The sequence below is a fragment of the Nyctereutes procyonoides genome, unplaced genomic scaffold (assembly GCF_905146905.1).
Source record: "Nyctereutes procyonoides isolate TBG_1078 unplaced genomic scaffold, NYPRO_anot_genome, whole genome shotgun sequence".
In the NCBI taxonomy this organism is placed as follows: Eukaryota; Metazoa; Chordata; class Mammalia; order Carnivora; family Canidae; genus Nyctereutes; species Nyctereutes procyonoides.
In genome coordinates this window covers 16,671,045-16,696,440 of record NW_026575144.1, presented here as the reverse complement: position 1 = coordinate 16,696,440, position 25,396 = coordinate 16,671,045, and the positions used below count along the sequence as shown (strand labels likewise).

At 38.5% G+C, this 25,396-nt stretch overlaps 1 protein-coding gene across 1 annotated transcript in view; it reads right to left on the bottom strand.

Annotated features, from left to right (window-relative positions):
• RYR2 (ryanodine receptor 2) overlaps positions 1-25,396 on the bottom strand; it is a 755,069-nt gene that overhangs the window by 315,837 nt on the left and 413,836 nt on the right. Inside the window, exons 18-22 of the mRNA XM_055308992.1 lie at positions 10,956-11,074; positions 10,256-10,389; positions 8,378-8,619; positions 3,506-3,698; positions 1,150-1,366 (exon numbers count right to left, since the gene is read on the bottom strand). Of these exons, the coding sequence (XP_055164967.1) occupies positions 1,150-1,366; positions 3,506-3,698; positions 8,378-8,619; positions 10,256-10,389; positions 10,956-11,074 (905 nt within the window). The remainder of the gene's footprint in view (positions 1-1,149; positions 1,367-3,505; positions 3,699-8,377; positions 8,620-10,255; positions 10,390-10,955; positions 11,075-25,396) is intronic.

Sequence of the window (25,396 nt, the reverse complement as noted above, 5' to 3'; positions counted from 1 at the left end):
TGAGAGGTTGGTTGCTGGTATTTGGCAGTATGTCACCCCCCATCCAGTCTCCACATAGAAAGCAGGTGACTGCCTACCACCTTTTGTTTGTTCAGGGAGCAGACTATCAATGCTCCTTTCCCCACAAAGGTGGAGATAATCCAGGTCTCAGGAAATCCTCAATGTACTCCCAGTACATAATCCAACCATCCATTCCAGTCCATGTCTACAACTGAACTTTGGTAGCAACACACATATCCTGCCATCTTGCAGCAAACAACAACACACACTGAATTTTAGCCATGCACAAAGCTTGCTTCTAGCACTCAATAAATATATAAGGCCAGCATGATGAGACAAAAAATAGGATTTGAGGAGCTAAACAAGTATTTGCTCAACAACTGAACTTTCCGAGGCCTGGTATTAATTCTACTTTAGACCTCAGAGGCAGTCTCTTAGATCTTCAGAAAGATATTCACAAACAAACTTTGAATAACCAACCTTATTGAAGTTACTTAACACCAAGATAAAGCAAGAATTATTTAATTCATTGTCAATGTCAAGATATGCTCACATCTATGAAACAGAAAAGCAAGAATAAGGACTCATATTTCTCAGGTGCCTGTTTGCAAAGTATCATGTGAATGTGTTATTTATTAACTATGTCAAATATACTCTTAGCATCCCAATTGACAAAGAAGGGTTACTTCCTCAAGTCCCAATGCTGACAAATGACCTGAGGCACTTTGACTCTGGAGATCAGGATCTCAATCTCTACTTAAGATAAAGGTCCGTAAAATTGTTTCAAAATAATAGTGTATCTAGGTGCCTGAAGAAATAAAAAGGTCTATGTCCACCCTATATAAAAAGTGCACCCTAAAATTAGCATGCATTACCTTCAGTGATCCACATTAGTATATCATGAAATCAATGCAGTGCCTTGAGGTCAGTCTTAAAAAAAAAGAAGAGAATTGAATACAAAATAGATGAGTGGACCTGATGAAGGTAGGCATTATTTTACAAAACTTTCTTCAGTTATGCATATAAATTGTATGACTGTCAGGTGCATCCCTATGGGTTGCAGTTAAAAGAGTCCAAAAGCCACAGTACCTCAAGACTGTATGACAATATGACAGTACAAATGGCCACCATCACAGATGCTCTGGGTACCTGGCTGGTGTCCACAGGAATTGGTGTGAAGGCAGCCTGAGTCAGGGAAACCGTGGGGCCCAGCAGGTCCCGTGTGTAAGTCCTTTCCTGCTTGTATTCTCGGCTGTGCTCCACTTTCAACTTTTCTTTCGGCAGAACGGCTTCATAACAAGGAGCGTACCCAGGTGGAGGGAGGAATTTAAATTCTCCATGTCTCCCCCCAAGCAGAAAGCGTACCCTGAAAAGGATGCATGTCGGGGTCAGTCATAGCTCTGGTATACAGAAAGTTCCCTAATCAACAAAATGCATGGAATAAATCATTAGCCCAAAATTAACTTTATCTGGAGCCAGACTTTACCCTCATAATGAGGGCATCTTAGAGTCTAAGAGCCTTGAAGCACAAAAGATAAAACATGATCATGGGAAAAGCTGATTGCATTACACCAACGGACCAGACAACTAATCACTCACTGGAGAAATAGCAAAACCGTATGCATCATACTACTGTAGGAGAAATACCTATGAATGGTAACTGATCACTTAATGTCTCAAGGGGCCCAAAGAGTCAACAGAGAAAGAGCAAACATCTATCTATCTATCTATCTATCTATCTATCTATCTATCTATCTATCATCTATCTATCATCTATCTTTACTTAAAATTACAGAACTGTATGAGGCCTGATAAAAAGAAAAATTAGTCACTTTCCAGTGTCCAACTTCCCAGTAAAATTCCTTAAAGGGAACTCAAATGATACTTCATTTGTAGAAGAAATCTACACCTTATTTCTTATTCAATAAGAGACTTACTAAAATCTTTTATATACCAAACTCCTTTAATTAAAAAAATTTAACCCAAGTTCCATTGAACCATGTTTTATGAAACATAGCTAAATCATACTGATTTCATGGGCTCTCAGCTTACAAAAGTGAAATCAAATTTTCATTTTCCTTGCAATTCTTTTTCTAATTTGTATTTCATTTCCAGGCCAAAAAAAATAGTATTAGTAAATAAGCCAATAAAATAAAAAGAGCAAAAAATGTGAACAAAAATTTTAAAACATTCAGAGCTTATAGAAAGAAATATAATTGGATAAAGAAGATGTGGTCTATATATACAATGGAATATTCCTTAGCCACCAGAAAGAACAAATACCCACCATTTGCTTCAACATGGGTGGAACTGGAGGGTATTATGCTGAGTGAAGTAAGTCAATTGAGAAGGACAATCATCATATGGTTTCACTCATAAGTTGAATATAAGAAATAATGAAAGGGATTATAAGGAAAAGGAGGGGAACTGAGTGGGAAAAATTAGAGAGGGAGACAAACCATGTGAGAATCCTAACTCTGGGAAACGAACAAATGGTTGCCGAAGGGGAGGTGGGCGGGCATGGGGGTAACTGGGTGACAGACACTGAGGAGGGCCCTTGGGATGACCACTGGGTGTTATACTATATGTTGGCAAATTGAATTTAAATTTTAAAAAAGAAAAATAAATAAATAAATAAAATTTGTATAAATACGCCAGAAAAGGTCATTGCTGTGTGGATAGCTAATATTTCATGCTTTCTCTGTCCTTTCTTCAAAATGATGTTTCTATAACCATGAATTATTCAAATGAAGAGAGTTATAATGGGAAGAACAATCAGAATAACTTAATGGTCCATTATAATAAGGAAGCCACTCTCGTCAAGTAGCTACATACACATATTAATAGGTGACAGCATAGCCCCTTATCACGACAGACCACTACTTGTTAAAGTTCTCTTTGTAAATCTGCAAAGAATTCTTATTTATCTCTTCCCATCTGTTAACAGCAAGAAAGCAAAAGGTTAGAGTAAACCATCATGACCCAACTGATCACAGGCAGATAATTTACAAGGGTAACAGATAGAAGGTAACACAGAGAAGAGATAATTTGACCTGATAAACAAACAAACAAAAAACCCCATTTAGTTTCTGTAGAATAAGGGGGCTTGGAGTGGGATGGGGAAATATGATGACAAGAAAAGGGAAATTAATGAAATATAAAGAAATAAGTGGTATTGTCTTATGTAATATTATTCATTTTCCCTTATTAAATAAATAAGTAAACTTCCGTGGGTTTGAAATATTTCAGGACACTGATTTGGGGTAGAGTTACCAGACTGCCTCGTCTAAATGGTAGAACAGGTGGACAAATTTTTTGGCCTCCCAAGATGCCCCCTTGGATGAATCTTACCTTTTCCTCCAAGGATCAAGAAAAATGCTCTGGATACAGATGCTCAGGAGTGAGGCAGAAGGTTAGCAAAGCATGGGTGATGACAGTGCAGAATCTTCTGTGAAAGTATGAGAAGTCAGAAGGGACACAGACCAAAACACATAGAAATACTAACTTTATTCCTGCAGAGAAACTAACAACTGGAAAGAAGAGGCCATCAATGTTGAAATTCTCAAACATTCCTTGAACAGGTTGTCCGTTAATTCGGAATGAGATGCTTGGGGCACTCAGATCTAAACAGCAACTGATGACGTCATCAGTTTTCAGCAAGTGCTGGTTTGGTGAGCTTACAGTACGAGCAATGCAACCTATGGAGGAAAAACAGCATGGAACGTGATTTTTTTTCCTGTCATAGAGTCATCTTCAGAGGCAAAGATTTGAGTAGGTAGTGACAAATCAATGCATAATACTGGAAGAGAATAAATCTTAAATGCATATTAATGTCATATGTTAAATTATTTGTCCAAAAACGGTTGCCCAGTGCTCGCTTCGGCAGCACATATACAAAAACGGTTGCCCTTTTTTTCCCCAGGACGCATGCTGCTCTCTTCACTGTAAAATGGACCTTATGATATGCAGAGCAACTTCTGCTTGGCCAAGGATGGCATCAGATCTGCTTTGACTGAAAATAGACTGATGTCAGAGAGAAATCTCCAGGGAGAAATTTGAGTTCAAACAGATGCTTTACCTTCTACTGCTGTATGACCATCAGCAAATTACACAACCTCTCTAAACCTTGATTTCTTGTAAGCCAAATGCCATCACCTTGCAGAATTGATATGATGATTAAATTAATGGTTAAAAGAACATAGAGTCTCAGACACAGCAGGACTTTTATGTCAGGACCCTTTCCAAATATTAAATCTCCTTTGTTTTATAAAATAAAAATAATACAGATAATGAAAACAGAAAATGTGTTCATTGGTGCACTGTTTGCTGAGAGGCAAATGCATGCCAATTGGTTTGTTTAATAGTCTATTTCACACAAGATCTTGGTTGCCTTCCTAAGTACAGCAGGATACGAGTTGAGGCATGATAATGATTATTTGATAAATGTTATTTTTTGCCCTGGCCAACCTATAGCCTATGCTCATTCTTGACTATGACAAAACTCCTTTGCTAATTAGTCTCTGTGGGCACACTGGAAGACATGAAGGTAAGGCTCTCAAACACATGCTCACAAATGCATACAAAATTTCTCAATTTGAGCAAAGACAAAAATAGATTTCATGACACAAGATTTGCATTTTTATAAGACCTTTTTAAAAATTTTCAGCATCCCCAAATTTTTACCAATAGCATATCTAAAATGTCAGTGGTAGAGCACATCTACTTTTTAAAATGTGTATATTTTTAATTTTACCAATATTCAAATTTGCAAGCAATAAATTCATTATCAAGCAGTACTTCTATTATTCCCTGATAATAAAGATGGCTTCCTAATAAATCATATAAAAGTCATGCAACTGACATAAAAAGGTCTATACCCATGTTTGTATCAAGATCTATAGGTAATAAAAATGTCTTTATACGGATATTTATATACACCAAATACACTGCTCAGTCTGGGGGATATTATTATGTTAAGAACTAAAAACTTCCATGGCAAATTCTTGTGATGCCTGGAACAAACAGTTAAGACACAGGACCACTAGGGAACAACCTCGACTCCACTATTTCAGTGGCATCCATGCTGTTGAATCCACTTAGAAGCATTTGCAGGTCACCTTTATGCCAACCTATGACATACACATGAGAACTACATTCCTGTCCTCATCATTAGATACAAACGAAGACAGTAGCAGTCTGATTTATCACTCTTGCATTAGAAATATGTACCCATCTTTCTCTCCTACTATTCTATGATATTCCTCCACACTTCCATATTTAAATGCTCCCAAAGCACCAAGATTTTTCACACTTCTGGCCCTCCCTTAAAAACACTTGGAGCCTGGGTGCCCAAAATCCAGTTCTGCGTTGGCAGAAGGGAGAATGTAGCAACACTGTGTGCAAAGTTTAAATTGGAAGGAATAAGTGAAGACAAAGTGCAAAACTTTTGCTCCTGAGCTCAATTCTCATTCCAAAAAACACCACCACTCTTAAATTAAGCACATTAAGTGGTGAGGAATGTGCTCTATACAAGAAATCACACATTTAAATACTACTTTAATTATTAAAAAGAAAAAGAATAGGAGAGTGACCCCAAGAAAATTATCTAAACAACTAGTACTCTAACCTTGGTAAATCAGTCAGAAGCCAATTGATTTAGACTTGTCTCTAAAGACAAGGAATATAAAACAAGGAATACATTTATTACGGCTAATGTCAGAGAAATTATTGTCTGTGCTCTCTTCCAGTATTTTTATGGTTTCAAGACTCATATTTAGGTCTTTAATCCATTTTGATTTTATTTTCTGTATGGTAAAAGAAACTGGTCCAGTTTCATTCTTTTCCATGTTGCTGTACAGTCATCCCAACACTGTAAGTTGAAGAGACTCTCATATGCCCATTAACTAATCTTTTCTGCTTTATAGAAGATTAATTGACCATATAACTGTGGATTTCTTTCTGGGTTTTTAAATTCCATTCTGTTGATCTGTGTGTCTATTTTTATGCAAGCACCATACTGTTTTGACTACTACAACTTTGTAATATAGCTTGAAGTTCAGAAATGTGGTATTTCCAGCTTTGCTTTTCTTTTTCAAAATTGCTTTAGCAATTCAGAGTCTTTTCTGGTTCCATATAAATTTTAGTATTTTTTTTATTCTAGTGCTGCTGGCATTTGATAGAGATTGCATTAAATATGCAGCTTGCTTTGGGTAGTACAGATATTTTAACAATATTTCCTCTTCCAATCCATGAACATGGAATGTCTTTCCATTTCTTTGTGTCATCTTCAATTTCTTTCATCAGTGGTTTACAGATTTCAGAGTACAGATCTTTCACTTCTTTGGTTAGGTTTATTCCTATGTCTCTTATGGATTTTGGTGCAATTGTAAATGAGATTGTTCTGCTGCTTCATTACTGGTGTATAGAAATGCAACATATTTCTGCACATTGATTTTGTATCCTGCTACTTTACCGAATTCATGTATCAGTTTTAGCAGTTTTTTTGGTGGAGTCTTTTAGGTGTTCTATATATAGTATCATGTCAACTGCAAATAGTTTTACTTCTTCCTTACCAAAAAATTTGGACGCCCCTTATTTCTTTTTGTCATTTGATTGATGGACCCCAGTAGCTTGAGAGACCACACCTATCAACATCACGCAAGACATGGTGCATACTTTTTGGTCATTTTAAAAATATAGTTGAGTACTTTATCCTAATCTCCTAACTCCACAACCTATCCTTCTTTCTGAGATATATTCATAGATTCACTGAATTTTTGTTGTTGTTGTTCTTATTGTTTTATTTAACAGATACTTTGTAATAAAAAGTGTAGTATATACAGGTCAATTCCATGAGCATGGGGTTCTTTTTATGAGTTGAAAGAAAAAGCTTCAAAGCTAAATGCCAAAATGAAAATCAAGTGGTGTTGTATGATTAAAATCATTGGAAACAACTCAGCATTATTTTAACAGAGCGATCTTCTCCCTAATTTCTATGTAGTGGGAAAACAAGTTAACATGTTTCATTCTTCTGAGGACCCATGTCATATGGGGCCATACTAGGAGGTAAAGAGAGGAGGTAGTAAAACTGAAAAGTAAAAGTTAAAATGTATCATAAAAGAGACATTACCTCTACTTTATGTTTGTGAGGCCTTCTGATATTAGTGCTCTTTGCCTCTGTTCAGTCAATAGGAAAATTGTATTATGAGAACAGGCTCTCTAACTATATTCTGGCCAGAACAGTACACCATGTATAAACACACCATACTACTACCAGGTCCCCAACTACATGCCTCTGTGATGAGAGGAAATATCCAAAACAGAGCTTCATCTCTTCCCAACTACTGAGCTATGGCCACTGAATAAAGAAAAATTCAGTAAATATTAATGATAAAATACAATGACATAAAGTACTTTTATTTATAAACCCATTACCATAAACTCAGATTTAATTCAATTTCACTTATAAAATTTCTATAAGTTACTAGACTTCTAAACCATTCATAAATGAATATCACTTGTCCTCCTCAGAGACAAACTTCAGCTTTTTATTTGTAAGGTGACTTAGCATATTTTCTGTATGCTAAATAGGTTACAAAATATTATGAGAACTATATTCTAAATGCAGTTTGTATTCTAAACACAAGCATATGTCTTCAGAATCCAGATGAATTCCACTAAGAAATAGCTCTATAATGAAGAACTAAACTTTTGAATAGAGCCAACCAAAATGCACCTCCTAATAAACCAGAGAAATGGATTTGTTATATGTAAATTTGATATATAGATATGATTTTTATATCTATTCCTAATTTTTAATATTTATTCAACTATCAAAGTTCAGGTTAACACCTGGTGAAATAAACTATATATTTATTTTAAACAGTTCCACACAAAGTGTCATCTCATTAAAACGTGAATCCATAGTACATGCTACAAATGGTTGATTCCCAACATTACATTATGACCAGGAGGTGTGACTTAACATATTTACTCTAATTATTATTTTTGGTTCTTTTTTAGGTTAGAAGCTAAAGCTTTGCACATACCTCTTTAAGCAAGTAGGAAACATAAATTTTGGTTCTCATTTGGTTTTTGTTTCTTCGCAACTGATTGATGAATCAAAATGCCACTTTTTGAACATACTGTTTACCAACAATACAGTTTTTTGGAAATGTACTATAATTGTAAAGAGTTTTGTTTTACCCCTAGTGAAATTCTGCTTTTTACTTTAACATTCTCACTTATAGTTTCCATGATAAACTTCTGAAGAATAAATGTATCTGATTATATGCAGCATAGATAGCTTTTGGAAACACAGAGCAAGGGCAACAGATTTCCTTCGTGCACATGGGGGAGAAGGCAGATGGTTGCTGACCTGACCAGAGGTGAAGGCCATCGAATCCGTAGGAAAAGAGATCATCTCCGACTCCATTTCCACCCCACTCCTCACCGCCTCCGGGGTAGGGAGAGTACCCTTCGGTGGAAGCCCAGCCCACCCGCAGGTGCGTGGCTTCAGCAGTCACAAATGGCTCCGTGTGGTCCACCATCAGCTCATAGTACCACTTCTTATACTGAGCGGACCCTTCACTGACGCCCAGAAAAATATTGGGTCTCATGCTTTAAAGAGACAGGAAGAGCACATGAGAAATTATGGACAAACCTCCTGCTGTATCCATTTACATCTATTTTGAACACTGGCCTTGCCTCTCTGAAATGCAACATATTAAATCTACGTTTTCTTTCAGTATTGAAAAATTATTAAATCACTGAGGTGGTAGGCAGTGCTAACCAGCTTACAGTTAAGGTTCCATGATGGGTGTCTGCTTTTCAGATTACTTGGCCATGTACCCCAGGGGTCTAAGATTATTTTTTCCAAATTGCTCTTCAGCATATTTTATACCGTTGATTATGTTTAAGGTGAGATATTCAGTATAACAGGCCCTTAGAATTCATGGAGTTATTATTAATTCAGAACATGCAGACACTTTCCTAACTAAGCTGTAGTCAGGTAGGGTACAAGGCTGAAGAGCCATGTTTATTGGTAAAGGAACCTAGGTGATAAGCAGCTTTGCTGTCCTCTATGCCTCTCTGAGGGCAGAAGAATTTCTAGGTAGTTGTATTTAATTCCATTTATAAGAGATTTAGACTCAGCGTTAATGCTAAGGATTAGTGACAGTCTCAGGAAATATCACTCAAGAACAGTACATCTGATATACACAGCCATTCGGGAAGTCTTAAATCAATCCTGTAAAAACTACAATATAGGAATATACACCAAACCCTACATTTTGTTTAAGACAGGGTAAGGGGGGCACGTCAGTGGCTCAGCAGTTGAACATCTGCCTTTGGCTCAAGTTGTGATCTCAGGGTCCTGGGATTGAGTCCTACATTGCCCATCTCCCCACCTCGTGGGGAGCCTGCTTCTCCCTCTGCCTCTCTCTCTGTCTCTCATGAATAAATAAATAAAATCTTAAAAAAAAAATAAAACAGGGTAAGGTAGGGAATACTTCCTGGATAGCTGCTAGATATATATCAAAATTATTACTATCACATTAAATATTTTAATTGTAAACTGCATTATTATTTTTATTATACTATTTGGTATAAGGAAGGCAACTTGGCTTGCCATTTAAGGGCTCAGTCTCTGGTGTTAGATTTGAGTTCCATTTCCAGTCCAACATTTTAACCTATAAAATGTGTATAATAGTACCTCGTTGGACTAGTTGAATCCAGTCCAGTGTAGTTCTACCCAGTGTAGAGCACATGCAAAGTGTATAGAATAGTGACTGGCAAACAGTATTCAGGGAATGTCTGATACCTAGGGACATCCAACCAAAAATGTAGTTTTATTTTTTTATGGAATTTATTATATTTTAGACATTCCAATTCAACTTTTTATTATACATAGTAACCACTTTGAAGTTGGCATTGAAGGGTAGCATTTTTACTTATATTCTAAGAAAGCTCAAAACATATTTATATACAACTATATCTCAGTATAATTTGTCAGCCTGCTCCTGAAGATGATCAGTGATAACCCGGCCACATATGTATGTAAATATGAAAGCTTAAAGCCTTATGATAAATGCACATTCTTCTTGGTTCACCTATTGTTATTAGCATCCCATCTGACTGACAGAAGGGTAATATGTAAAATATCCTAATAAATCAAAAAGACCACATGATGTCTTAGCTACAGAGCTAGGACGTGAATTCCTGTTATGCCACCTATTTGGTGGCTATCTGAATCTACCTGCTGACGTGGTTTACAAGGCGCGTCTGTAATAGGAGATCTCTTCCTGGCAGCAGATTGTCACAGATGAGGTGCTGGTTAGAACGCACTGCTACTCCATGGCAGACACAGAGAGAGCACAAGACATCCAGAACCTGAAAAGAGAAATCATTTCAGCCAACGAACTCTCTTATTCAGATTTGAGTATCCCAGCATTTTTCAATGAAGACACATTCCCTGTAACCCAGCCATTTGAACACAATAGCCACCAGTTCACATATTTTACAAGTTTCTCTTACATACAAACTGAGAATTGCTCAGTGTCTCAACGGTGCTAAAAAATAAGCTCTAAACAATATTATCTGATTGTAATTAAGAAGTGAAAAACAGGGATCCCTGGGTGGCGCAGCGGTTTGGCGCCTGCCTTTGGCCCAGGGCGCGATCCTGGAGACTCGGGATCGAATCCCACATCGGGCTTCCAGGTGCATGGAGCCTGCTTCTCCCTCTGCCTATGTCTCTGCCTCTCTCTCTCTCTCTCTCTCTCTCTGTGACTATCATAAATAAATAAAAATTTTAAAAAAATATTAAAAAAAAGAAGTGAAAAACACTCGTAACACATTTGACACGACTTTTAAAGGTTATTTTTCTAAGTTATCTTATTTTAAAAATATATTTAAGATTATTCCAGAATTCATTCATGGCAATAAATTCATTCCCTTACCTTGTGGTTTCTTCCATGCTTGTCTAAAAGTGAGATTATGGATTTAATGTGTCCTTCCTTGATAATATTTAGAGCTTCCGGACTTTCTACTAACACACAGTGTAAAACTTCAAGAATCCCTAAAGATAAAGAAAGAAAATATGATTAAAGAGTGTACAATGATCAGTGTCTTTCCTTTTCTCTATGTGTTCCTTCATGTCAACATGTAATTATGTGCTCAGTATGTTTGTCACAGGGCACTGTGATAGGGGGCAGGTGATGTTCGTGACAGGGGACTGATAACTAAAGACGAAGAAGTCCTAGTTTAGTGTTAGCAGAGGAAGCAGGAGACTCTGCCTGGAGAGTATGAAAGAAAGCAATCTTAACTCTAGCCTCAGAAGATACATTCATGACCATTTTCCAGACAGGAAAGTTAGGATGTTATAAGGTTGAGTGAAGTCTTGAATGGAATCCATACCTGCAGTGTCCACAGTACAGAGCAAGTATGGTACAAGACAGGTAGGTAGTAGATTAGGACCAGCTAATGAAGATTCTCAGCATTAAAAGTACAACCCTACAATGATGCACTCTAAGCCATAAAGATCATTACATTCTCCTGGAGGTAAATGGTAGAAAATGTTTCTTAGTTTGTGGAACAAGAGAAATATACAAAATAATACAAAAATACATAGAAATATATAACATACAAAACCTGATGAAGAATGGTAAAATTTCAAAGAATTAGCCATCAGAGAAGATAAAATGGAATATTATACCCTTTTCATTTTAAAGCTTAAGAGAGAGAAAATAACTTTCATCATCAGAATTTTTAGTGTAAACCTGGAAAGTTGAACATGTACATATGTATTCATTGTTTCCAAGCAAGCTTCCTTTGTCACTAATTAGAGTGCAGACCACTTGTAGCAATTAGATATAACACTCAGAAAATGTGATCTCTGAGATCTACAAAGTATCATAAAAGGCCAGAGGGAAATTACCAGAAAAGGGAATGTCTCCAGTGGGGTTCACTTTCTTGGAAAAGTGGTCAGGCTTACAAACAGCAGAAAGTGGAAGCCACAATCTATACTTGATTCAAATCCCAATCCATTATAGGACGAGGGCTATTAACACTAATTTCTTTACTAATGACTTAACTTGGTGAAGTATGAATGTACATTCAGTTAAAAAATAAAATATACTCAAAAGGATGGGTTAATTTTTGGTGTAGGTTGAAATCAACTGCTGTGTTCCAACAATCCATGCCAATTAAATATCCAAGATAGCAGAAAATAGTACGACAGCCTAATGGATAAAGATGTTTATATAAGGGTACTTAAACTGAATGCTTCTATTAAATATGGAGTAATAAACTCATTCATTCTTAGTTAAAATAAACTAAAAGAATAGAAAGATAAAAGCATTTTTAATAGATTACTTATATTTTATCCGGATATCTTTGTTTCTATCTGTTACCTATTACTGCAGAACACATGGCAGCTGCCTGTATTTGCAAATGAAAATTGTACTATGCATCCATGTTCTTTTGGTCACATTTCATCCTTGGTTGCTTTTGCATTAAAAGGCAGAGCTGAATGTGAACAAAGCCCTTTGGTCTAAGAAGCATAAGGTACTCAACTATCTGGCCTTTTACAGAAAAAGTTCATCAGTCTCTACTTAGTTATTACAACAATTAAAACAAAAGACCAAAAAGTGGAAGACCATAAGAAAAACAAATTCTCTTTGTAAATAAATACATACATCGACACCAACAGCATTCAAAAACTTGAATACATCACAAAAGATTTAAGACTAGATTTTGAAAATGAACAGCACAGATCACAAAACTCAAGAAAGGCAGTACAAAATAGGAAAATAAATCTGATTTTCCCTTATTCAGTTTAATTTAATAGAAGGCTTCCAGAGCTTGGGCCTTAATATTAAAACACATTTCTTTAATACTGCTACATTCAGATCCAATAAATATTTAGTTGAAAAGCACTGACTGTCTCTAAGTTTGATGGTGAAAAGTCAGAGAATACTTTTTATTTTCAACTGTAGGAGTAAAAAACAAACTTTTTTTTGCAGTTAAAAATTCCTAAAACAAATTGGACATAGCAAAAGACTCATTTAAAAAAAAATAAAGAATAGCTATATTATGTGTATATGTAAATTATGCCAATATATGTCTCGAACTCTTGGGTAAAAAAGAGTGGAACTGGGGCTTAATAAATATTACAATGGCAATACTTAACTAAAGGTGATTTGACAATTAAATTCTAAACACACTGAATGAGACCTAGAAATGGGAATGGTGTATTACACTTATTGCCAGATCCTCAAATAATAAATTTAAAGCTTGATAGATCTTTACAGTATTACCAAAATGAAAGAATTATTAACATAAATTGTCAAAAACACATACACAAACTAGTGAGACAAAGCAAGATCTTATAACTTGTATATATAATCTGATTTTATAAGATTTAATAAATTTTCAGAAATGATTTTAGTGAAAATTTTAATAATGTGCAAAACACATAATGTATAATGTAAACTTTCAAGAGTAGATACATGATCAGATATACATTATGATTGTAACTATGTAAAATATATTCTGTGTATAAAATGTCTATTTCAAAAACACCAGGAGCTAGTATGCCAGAATGTTGGTGCTGATTTATTGCTAGATTAACATACTTCTCTTCCAATATTTTGTGAATTCTAGGAAATGACTGCATGTTACTTCTACAGTAATAAGCATTTTCAGAAAGGACTACAAGAAAAATAGGCAATGAGATCCATTTCCATTAATTTATTATTTTTTAAAGATTTATTTACTTATTTTAGAGAGTTCGTACAAGTGAGCTGGGAGAGAGGCAAATGGAAAGGGAGGAAGAATTGTGAAGCAGACTTTGTGCTGAGTGCAGAGCCTAACACAGAGTTCAATCCCAGGACCCTGAGATCACAATCGGAGCAGAAACCATGTGCCAGCCACTCACCTGACTGCACCACCATCTAGGCACCCCATTTAAAGCACATTTAATGAACTAGGGATGGTGGAAGGGGAGGTGGGCAGGGGGTGGGGGTGAATGGGTGACGGGCACTGAGGGGGGCACTTGACGAGATGAGCACTGGGTGTTATTCTGTATGTTGGCAAGTTGAACACCAATAAAAAACAAATTCATTATTAAAAAAAATAAAGCACATTTAATTGATGTCACTCCATGCTTAGAAGTTCACATGGTTTCCCAGACCATCCAAGGTAAAAGTTCATTCCAGGATACATCAGCTCCTTTGCTAGATGACCCAACCCTCTACCACCTCAACTCCCACCAACTCCTCTTACAATGAAAGGTTAATACATACTTTTATTTCAAAGTATATATTGTAAATATGCTTAGGTGCTAACATATTTGCAATACATTTTATATTATAATTATTAAGCAGCTACCAGGCACTGTTCTAGGCAGTGGAATAGTCACCCATCAAGGCCTGCCAGGGCCCAGTGGGAGCTTGTTGGCTCTATCCCACCTCCCATGTTTTGCACATGTTATTCTCAGACTGAAATATACTTCCCTCTTCAGAGGTTACAAAATCTGAATCATCTTGCAAAGGCAGAAAGCCACCTCATTTGGTAGGTTTTAAGCAACACCCTAGGATGGATTATTCTTTCTTTGTAGTATGGATCACATTATGTGATCAATCATATATTCTCATTTCAGTCTCCTGTTATAGGATTTACCCTTGAGAGCAGAGACGTTGAATTCCTCCTCCTTGTCACCCAGCACACTCTGGGCCCAGGGAGGCCTATCTCCTGTTTGCCAACTGAGTAAGTGAATAAATATAAATGGGCTTTTAGTACACATTTATGGTTTAAACTAAATAAACCTGTGATTTGTTTATTCAATCATAACAAGATTCATTGTTGTGAAGGGTATAGGGGATAGCTACTTTGGCATATTTTATATCTGGAGATATTAAAATATTTTTTAAAGGTAGAGAAGACATATGATAGAAGATAGATGGAGAATTTATATTTCTTAGTTCCAGTATTTCCCCACTCGTGTTTTAATTTCATTGAGGAAAGATTTTACTTACTAAATGACAAGAAATTTTGTTGGCTTCAGTCTATTTCTGTGGGAGTCATGCACAAAATTCAAAACTGATGGTATAAGCCCTTTAAATGCAAAATACATGAAATATTTAGCTATTTGCCTTAAAACTTTTATGGCTGTAACTTTCTAAATTATTTAAAGGGCTCATGACAAAGAAAAATCTCTGAGGGTGTAAGAAAATGTCTGAAAATAACCGAATGGTATTGGAAGCATCCAAGTGCTACGATGGGTCATGCCCAGGGCTGTCCAAGGTTGAAAGTCTACAAGGAAAAACTGAAAGCAAGCCACAGAACAGAAGTGCTATGTTTGTCATGACTTTATATACCAGAAAGAATCTAGCCTAGAGGTTTCACTCTACATTGAGTAGACACAAGCTCACTGGTGAGCCTTGCATGTTTGAGTGAAGTGAACAGAACCGGAGGAGGGGCAAGAGGGCGGAAGAGTAGGGTCCCCAAGTCACCTGTCCCCACCAAATTACCTAAATAACCTTCAAATCATCCTGAAAATCTAAGAATTCGGCCTGAGATTTAAAGAGAGACCAGCTGGAACGCTACAGTGAGAAGAGTCCGCGCTTCTATCAAGGTAGGAAGACGGGGAAAAAGAAATAAAGAAACAAAAGGCCTCCGAGGGGGAGGGGCCCCGCGAGGCGCCGGGCTGAGGCCGGGGCGAGTGTCCCCAGGACAGGAGAGCCCCGTCCCGGAGGAGCAGGAGCTGCACCAACCTTCCCGGGCGGAAAGGGGCTCGCAGGGAGTTGGAGCAGGACCCAGGAGGGCGGGGATGCCCTCGGGCTCCCGGGGACACTAACAGACACCTGCGCCCCGGGAGAGTGCGCCGAGCTCCCTAAGGGCTGCAGCGCGCACGGCGGGACCCGGAGCAGCTCGGAGGGGCTCGGGAGGCGGCTCCGCGGAGGGGGCTGCGGGGCGGGAGCGCGAATCCCACAGCGCAGGCCCCGGAGCACAGGGCGCCGGGACACAGCCCAGGATCCGGCCTCCCCCGGGACAGGCAGAGGCCGGGAGGGCCCAGGACAGCGAGGACGCTCCTGCCCCGAGCTGAGCAGATCAGCGGCCCCGCCCCGGAGCCTCCAGGCCCTGCGGACGGAGAGCCCCGTAGTTCCTGCGGAGGCTGAATCCAGGCTTCCAGAGTTGCCGTAGCCACTGGGGCTGTTCCTCCTGGGGCCTCACGGGGTAAACAACCCCCACTGAGCCCTGCACCAGGCCGGGGCAGAGCAGCTCCCCCAAGTGCTAACACCTGAAAATCAGCACAGCAGGCCCCTCCCCCAGAAGACCAGCTGGACGGACCAGTTCCAGGGGAAGTCAAGGGACTTAAAGTCTACAGAATCAGAGGATACTCCCCCGTGTGTTTTTTTTTTTCTTTTTTATTTCTGATTGCTTCCCCCACCTTTTTTTTCACCTTTCTTTCTTTTTCTTTCGCTTTTTCTTCTTTTTCCTTTTTTCTTCCTTTTTTCTTCCTTTTTTCTTTTCTTTCCTTCTCTCTCTTTTTCTCCTTTTCCCAATACAACTTGTTTTTGGCCACTCAGCACTGAGCAAAATGACTAGAAGGAATACCTCACCTCAAAAGAAAGAAACGGTCCTCTCTCCCACAATGTTACAAAATCTGGATTACAATTCAATGTCAGAAAGCCAATTCAGAAGCACTATTATACAGCTACTGGTGGCTCTAGAAAAAAGCATAAAGGACTCACGAGACTTCTTGACTGCAGAATTTAGATCCAATCAGGCAAAAATTAAAAATCAATTGAATGAGATGCAATCCAAACTAGAAGTCCTAATGACGAGGGTTAACGAGGTAGAGGAATGAGTGAGTGACACAGAAGACAAGTTGATGGAAAGAGGGAAACTGAGGAAAAAAGAGACAGACAATTAAAAGACCATGAGGATAGATTAAGGGAAATAAACGACAGCCTGAGGAAGAAAAACCTACGTTTAATAGGGGTTCCCAAGGGCGCCAAAAGGACCAGAGGACCAGAATATGTATTTGAACAAAACCTAGCTGAAAACTTTCCTAATCTGGGAAGAGAAACAGGCCTTCAGATCCAGGAAATAGAGAGATACTACCCTAAAATCAATAAAAACCGTTCAACACCAAGACATCTAATAGTTAAGCTTGCAAATTCCAAAGATAAAGAGAAGATCCTTAAAGCAGCAAGAGACAAGAAATCCCTGACTTTTATGGGGAGGAATATTAGAGTAACAGCAGACCTCTCCACAGAGACCTGGCAGGCCAGAAAGGGCTGGCAGGATATATTCAGGGTCCTAAATGAGAAGAACATGCAACCAAGAATACTTTATCCAGCAAGGCTCTCATTCAAAATGGAAGGAGAGAAAGAGCTTTCAAGACAGGCAGGAACTGAAAGAATATGGGACCTCCAAAACAGCTCTGCAAGAAATTTTAAGGGGGAACTCTTAAAATTCCCCTTTAAGAAGAAGTTCCGTGGAACAATGCACAAAAACAAGGACTGAATAGATATCATGATGACACTAAACTCATATCTGTCAAGAGTAACTCTGAACGTGAACGGGCTTAATGACCCCATCAAAGGCACAGGGTTTCAAACTGGATAAAAAAGCAGGACCCATCTATTTGCTGTCTACAAGAGACTCATTTTAGACAGAAGGACACCTACAGCCTAAAAATAAAAGGTTGGAGAACCATTTACCATTCGAATGGTCCTCAAAAGAAAGCAGGGGTAGCCATCCTTATATCAGATAAACTAAAATTTACCCCAAAGAATGTAGTGAGAGACGAAGAGGAACACTATATCATACTTAAAGGCTCTATCCAACAAGGGGACTTAACAATCCTCAATATATATGCCCCGAATGTGGGAGCTCCCAAATATTTAAATCAATTGATAACCAAAATGAAGAAATACTTAGATAATAATACACTTTTACTTGGTGACTTCAGTGTAGCTCTTTCTACCCTCGATATGTCTTCTAAGCACAACATCTCCAAAGAAACGAGAGCTTTAAATGATACACTGGACCAGGTGGATTTCACAGATATCTACAGAACTTTACATCCAAACTCAACTGAATACACATTCTTCTCAAGTGCACATGGAACTTTCTCCAGAATAGACCACACACTGGGTCACAAATCGGGTCTGAACCGATACCAAAAGATTGGGATCGTCCCCTGCATATTCTCAGACCATAACGCCTCGAAATTAGAACTAAATCACAACAAGAAGTTTGGAAGGACCTCAAACATGTGGAGGTTAAGGAGCATCCTACTAAAAGATGAAAGGGTCAACCAGGAAATTAAGGAAGAATTAAAAAGATTCATGGAAATTAATGACAATGAAGATACAACCGTTCAAAATCTTTGGAACACAGCAAAAGCAGTCCTGAGGGGGAAATACATCGCAATACAAGCATCCATTCAAAAACTAGAAAGAACTCAAATACAAAAGCTAAACTTACACCTAAAGGAACTAGAGAAAAAACAGCAGATAGATCCTACACCCAGCAGAAGAAGAGAGTTAATAAAGATTCGAGCAGAACTCAATGAAATCGAGACCAGAAGAACGGTGGAACAGATCAACAAAACCAGGAGTTGGTTCACTGAAAGAATTAATAAGATAGATAAACCATTAGCCAGCCTTATTAAAAAGAAGAGAGAGAACTCAAATTAATAAAATCATGAATGAGAAAGGAGAGATCACTACCAACACCAAGGAAATACAAACGATTTCAAAAACATATTATAAACAGCTCTACACCAATAAATTACGCAATCTAGAAGAAATGGACGCATTCCTGGAAAGCCACAAATTACCAAAACTGGAACAGGAAGAAATAGAAAACTTGAACAGGCCAATAACCAGGGAGGAAATTGAAGAAGTCATCAAAAACCTCCCAAGACAAAAGCCCAGGGCCAGATGGCTTCCCAGGGGAAGAAGAAACCATACCTATTCTACTAAAGCTGTTTGGAAATATAGAAAGAGATGGAGTACTTCCAAATTCGTTCTATGAGGCCAGCATCACCTTAATTCCAAAACCAGACAAAGACCCCCACCAAAAAGGAGAATTACAGACTAATATCCCTGATGAACATGGATGCAAAAATTCTCAACAAGATACTAGCCAATAGGATCCAACAACACATTAAGAAAATTATTCACCATGACCAAGTAGGATTTATCCCCGGGACACAAGGCTGGTTCAACACCTGTAAAACAATCAATGTGATTCATCATATCAACAAGAGAAAAACCAAGAACCATATGATCCTCTCATTAGATGCAGAGAAAGCATTTGACAAAATACAGCATCCATTCCTGATCAAAACTCTTCAGAGTGTAGGGATAGAGGGAACTTTCCTCGACATCTTAAAAGCCATCTACGAAAAGCCCACAGCAAATATCATTCTCAATGGGGAAGCACTGGGAGCCTTTCCCCTAAGATCAGGAACCAGACAGGGATGTCCACTCTCACCACTGCTATTCAACATAGTATTGGAAGTCCTAGCCTCAGCAATCAGACAACAAAAAGACATTAAAGGCATTAAAATTGGCAAAGAAGAAGTCAAACTCTCCCTCTTCGCCGATGACATGATACTCTACATAGAAAACCCAAAAGCCTCCACCCCAAGATTGCTAGAACTCATACAGCAATTTGGCAGGATACAAAATCAATGCCCAGAAATCAATGGCATTTCTATACACTAACAATGAGACTGAAGAAAGAGAAATTAAGGAGTCAATCCCATTTACAATTGCACCCAAAAGCATAAGATACCTAGGAATAAACCTAACCATAGAGGTAAAGAATCTATACCCTAAAAACTACAGAACACTTCTGAAAGAAATTGAGGAAGACACAAAGAGATGGAAAAATAATCCATGCTCATGGATTGGCAGAATTAATATTGTGAAAATGTCAATGTTACCCAGGGCAATGTACACGTTTAATGCAATCCCTATCAAAATACCATGGACTTTCTTCAGAGAGTTAGAACAAATTATTTTAAGATTTGTGTGGAATCGGCAAAGACCCCGAACAGCCAGGGGAATTTTAAAAAAGAAAACCATATCTGGGGGCATCACAATGCCAGATTTCAGGTTGTACTACAAAGCTGTGGTCATCAAGACAGTGTGGTACTGGCACAAAAACAGACACATAGATCAATGGAACAGAATAGAGAACCCAGAAGTAGACCCTGAACTTTATGGTCAACTAATATTTGATAAAGGAGGAAAGACTATCCACTGGAAAAAGGACAGTCTCTTCAATAAATGGTGCTGGGAAAATTGGACATCCACATGCAGAAGAATGAAACTAGACCACTCTCTTGCACCATGCACAAAGACAAACTCAAAATGGATGAAAGATCTAAATGTGAGACAAGAGTCCATCAAAATCCTAGAGGAGAACACAGGCAACACCTTTTTTGAACTCAGCCACAGTAATTTCTTGCAAGATACATCCACGAAGGCAAAAGAAACAAAAGCAAAAATGAACTATTGGGACTTCATCAAGATAAGAAGCTTTTGCACAGCAAAGGATACAGTCAACAAAACTCAAAGACAACCTACAGAATGGGAGAAGATATTTGCAAGTGACGTATCAGATAAAGGGCTAGTTTCCAAGATCTATAAAGAACTTACGAAACTCAACACCAAAGAAACAAACAATCCAATCATGAAATGGGCAAAAGACATGAACAGAAATCTCACAGAGGAAGACATAGACATGGCCAACATGCACATGAGAAAATGCTCCCCATCACTTGCCATCAAGGAAATACAAATCCAAACCACAATGAGATACCACCTCACACCAGTGAGAATGGGGAAAATTAATAAGGCAGGAAACCAGAAATGGTGGAGAGGATGCGGAGAAAGGGGAGCCCTCCTGCACTGTTGGTGGGAATGTGAACTGGTGCAGCCACTCTGGAAAGCTGTGTGGAGGTTCCTCAAAGAGTTAAAAATAGACCTGCCCTACGACCCAGCAATTGCACTGCTGGGGATTTACCCCAAAGATACAGATGCAATGAAACACCGGGACACCTGCACCCGGATGTTTCTAGCAGCCATGTCCACAATAGCCAAACTGTGGAAGGAGCCTCGGTGTCCATCGACAGATGAATGGATAAAGAAGATGTGGTTTATGTATACAATGGAATATTCCTCAGCCATTAGAAACGACAAATACCCACCATTTGCTTCGATGTGGATAGAACTGGAGGGTATCGTGCTGAGTGAAGTAAGTCAATCAGAGAAGGACAAACATTATATGGTCTCATTCATTTGGGGAATATAAAAAATAGTGAAAGGGAATAAAGGGGAAAGGAGAAAAAAATGAGTGGGAAATATCAGGGAGGGAGACAGAACATGAGAGACTCCTAACTCTGGGAAACGAACAAGGGGTGGTGGAAAGGAAGGAGGGCAGGGGGTGTGGGTGACTGGCTGATGGGCACTGAGGGGGGCACTTGATGGGATGAGCTCTGGGTGTTATTCTTATGTTGGCAAATTGCACACCAATAAAAAATAAATTTATGAAAAAAAAGAAAGACAGACCATCATGAATGCATTATCAAAACAAACAAAAAAGATGGACTTAGGGCATTTTATTGGAAGACAAGATGAACATGAGTCAGAAGTTTCCTGGGGCACATTATCTAAAATAAATAACACATAAAATAAGCAATGTAATCATAGTGTACTATTCAGCCTTATTTAGGCTTCTGATGGTTTCCTGTTTTCAATTTAAGGAGCAATATTTTATAAAAGATGGGTTAATGACAAGAAAGGAAAAGTAAATGTCAATTAAAGGCAGTTCATGATACAACAGTTAAATAATAATGTTAGAAACATTATGTCAGACAAATATTTATTCATATAAATTGTCATATCTCAAAACCCACAGACATCTGAGCACTCCAGACAAGAAATCAGAAATACTTTAAGATATTCTCATCTTGCTATTTACTCTTGTGTGTTTTCCCCCTTTTACATTTTCAATTATGATTTAGTCCATAAAATGGGCCAATGTATTAGGTTCTGGATATAAGTAAAATGAGGAGCAGAATTTGATATAATTCCCACTTTTTTGACTTTACACATCATACAAATTCAGTTGTTGCTCTGTTACTTTCATTCGACCTTAAAAATTTTTCTCCTCTCAGTAAATTCCAATTCTTCATTTGTAAAATAGAAGCTATAACGGAATCTTATGGAGTCCTGTGGGAATCCAGTAAAGAAATACACGTGACATCTCAGCACAGTGCCCTAAATTCACTTAAGATTTCCTTGGTCCCATAATGTGCTCATTAAAGTGTTCAAAAAACAACAAATGTGTGCCTCTCTGTGAAATGTTAATACCTATAAAAATGCTGGCAGATGCAATTAATTGCTCTAAAGGCCATTAAATAAAATTTTCAAAGTTCTATACATATAAATACTTTTAAGTTGCATCCTCTAGGGCAAGAGAAATACAGATTTTTTTTTTTAAGATTTTATTTTATCTATTCATGAGAGGCACAGAGAGAGAGAGGCAGAGACAGAGGCAAAGAGAGAAGCAGGCTCCATGCAGGAAGCCCGACGTGGGACTCAATCCTGGGTCTCCACGATCATCCTCCAGGCCGAAGGCGGCGCTAAACCGCTGGACCATCGGGGCTGCCCGAGAAATACAGATTAATCAGCTCTTCAAAAAGATACTTTCCTCAAAGCAGCAAATATATATACTGAGAACTATTATTTTGGGCAGCAACGTAAAATGATCACAGCATCTGCCTGAGCTTTGTATCAATTCTAACGTTCTCTTGGAAAAAGGCAGTCTCTTCGATGAATGGCGCTGGGAAAACTGGATATTCACATGTAAAACAATGACCTCTATCCTACACCACCAGCAAAAATTAACTCGAAATGTATCATAAAATATAGATAAATAGACCTGAAACCATGAAATTCCTAGGGAAAAAAGAGGAAAAAAACTCCCTGATATAGGAATTGGCAATGATCTTTCAGGTAGGACATCTAAAGCACAAGCAACAAAATAAAAAGATAACTGAGACCACATCAGTGTACCTGGGTGGCTCAGTCAGTTATGCGTCTACCTTTGGTTCAGATCATGATTCCAGGGTCCTGGGATCAAGCCCATTATCGGGCTGGGCTCCCTGTTCAATGAGGAGTCTGCTTCTTTCTCTTCCTTTCACTCTCCCCCGCCACCCCTTGTGCACTCTCTTGAATGCTCTCTCTTTCTCATAAATAAATTAAAAAAAACAGGGGTGCCTGAGTGGCTCAGTTGGTTAAGCATCTGACTCTTGGTTTCACCTCAGGTCATGATATTAGGGTTGGGGAATTGAGTCCCACATCAGGCTCTATGCTCAACATGGAGTCTGCTTCAGATTCTCCCTCTCCCTCTGCTTCTCCCCCCACTTATGCTTGCTCTCTCTCTCTCTCTCTGTCTCTCAAATAAATAAAATCTTTAAAAAGTGGTAAAAGAAAAACAAAAAATAACTTCTCTTGTGAGTAATCTTTGACAAGGGATTTAGCTAACTATTAAATCAGTACCTTTAATCGCCAATACATTATTTCAAACATTGAGTGACTATCTTTGATAAATGTATACTATGTTTCTCTGTCATAAGTAATCCATTGGCATCAAACAGAATTTATATATCATGAAGATCCAGATCATTATTAAAAACACCAATTATGATAATATGCTCTAGATGAAGCTACAGATGCAGATGGATGATTACATTATGGTGGGTGGTAGGGCCGAACAGGTACTGACCCCGACAGCTATCACAAAAGGTTTTCTATACAAAATCTGCAATATCATCATAATTCTGATTTGGTGTTTTTTGTAAGGGTCAGGTGCACAATCTCCTGACTATAACCAGAGCTGACTTTATGCACAATCAGAAGATCTGAATCAACCAACTGCTAAAGTTGCCTTCTTGAAAGCTACTTCCTGAAAAAACAGTCCCTTTCTGTGTTATCAGTAAGCATTGCTTTAACTGGGGCACCTGGATGGCTCAGTGGTTCAGCGTCTGCCTTTGGCTCAGGTTGTAATCCTGGAGTCCTGGAATCAAGTCCTGCATCAGGCTCCCCACAGGGATCTGGCTTCTCCATCTGCCTACATTCCTGCCTCTCTCTGTGTCTCTCATAAATAAATAAATAATATATTTTTTTAAGTGTTAAACTGCTGATATTATTCCGAAAGGTTGGCTATGATTTCTGCATTGCCAACAGTGGGTCTCATACAATATCCAGGGGGTTCCTGCTTTTTCTAACTCAATTATTTATACTGAAGTACATTTGAAGGAAGAGGATCCTGGCACACAAGATTCTGGGACAGATTAGTCACAAGTAACGCATTTTTTCCTTTGAAGAACAATGAGCTTATGCTCTGCAACTAATAGTTGTGACATCTCTGGAAGCTTTAAACTGTCGTATTTCCAGGCACCACACACTGTACAGTATGTGAGCACCATTTAGGCAGTTCAAGCCCCCTGAAAAGTTCCTCCTTCTGCATGAACCCAGAGGGAACTTCCTTCATAGCACTTACTAGGAGTGGGGAGGAACTGGCAGGAATCCCAAAGAAGGCCACTTTCATCACCGTGAAACTATCTGTGGAACAGACTATACAAAAGGAAGACTCCAAGAAGGTATGCAGCCTCCTGATCAGCAGACTATGCTCAGTCAGCTGTTTCTTCAAATGCCCAAATAGCATCTCAAGTGTAGAGAACATCCTAAAGAAAACCCAGCCTTCAGAAACACATCAGTTCGATCAACTGGATTTGCTCATACAAATATTTTCTTTTCAATTAAATTTGGCCTTGAGACACAGTCACACAGGAAGCCAGGCAAAAGGTCTAATTTATCTTTTTCTTTTCCTCCCCAAAAATTCCCAGTGACTGTTCTTATAGATTGATCAGACACTCTAATAAAGCTTTATGGGGGCACCTGGGTGGCTCAATCAGTTAAACGTCTGCCTTTGGCTCAGGTCGTGATGCCAACTGGGGTCCTGTGTGGGGACACCGTGTAGGGCTCCCTGCTCAGCGGGGAGTCTGCTTCTCCCTCTCATGCTCTCTCTCTCTCTCTGTCTCACACAAATAAATAAAATATTTAAAATAAAGCTTTAAGCACTAGTGATACTAGTCAACTTTCAATGAAGCAGAATATGTATAAAAAAAAAAGATCTGCTGACTCCTCTTTCTGAGCCTATCATATAACAAGATAAATAGTAGTTGGCTGGGTACCAGATACTGCCAGGGCCCTGCTCAAATTCACAGCCTCTGCATTCAGTGAACTTTCAGCTAGCTTCTGTGGTTCTTTCCTTCAAGATTTGCTTTGAGCACAGTGGCAGCTGG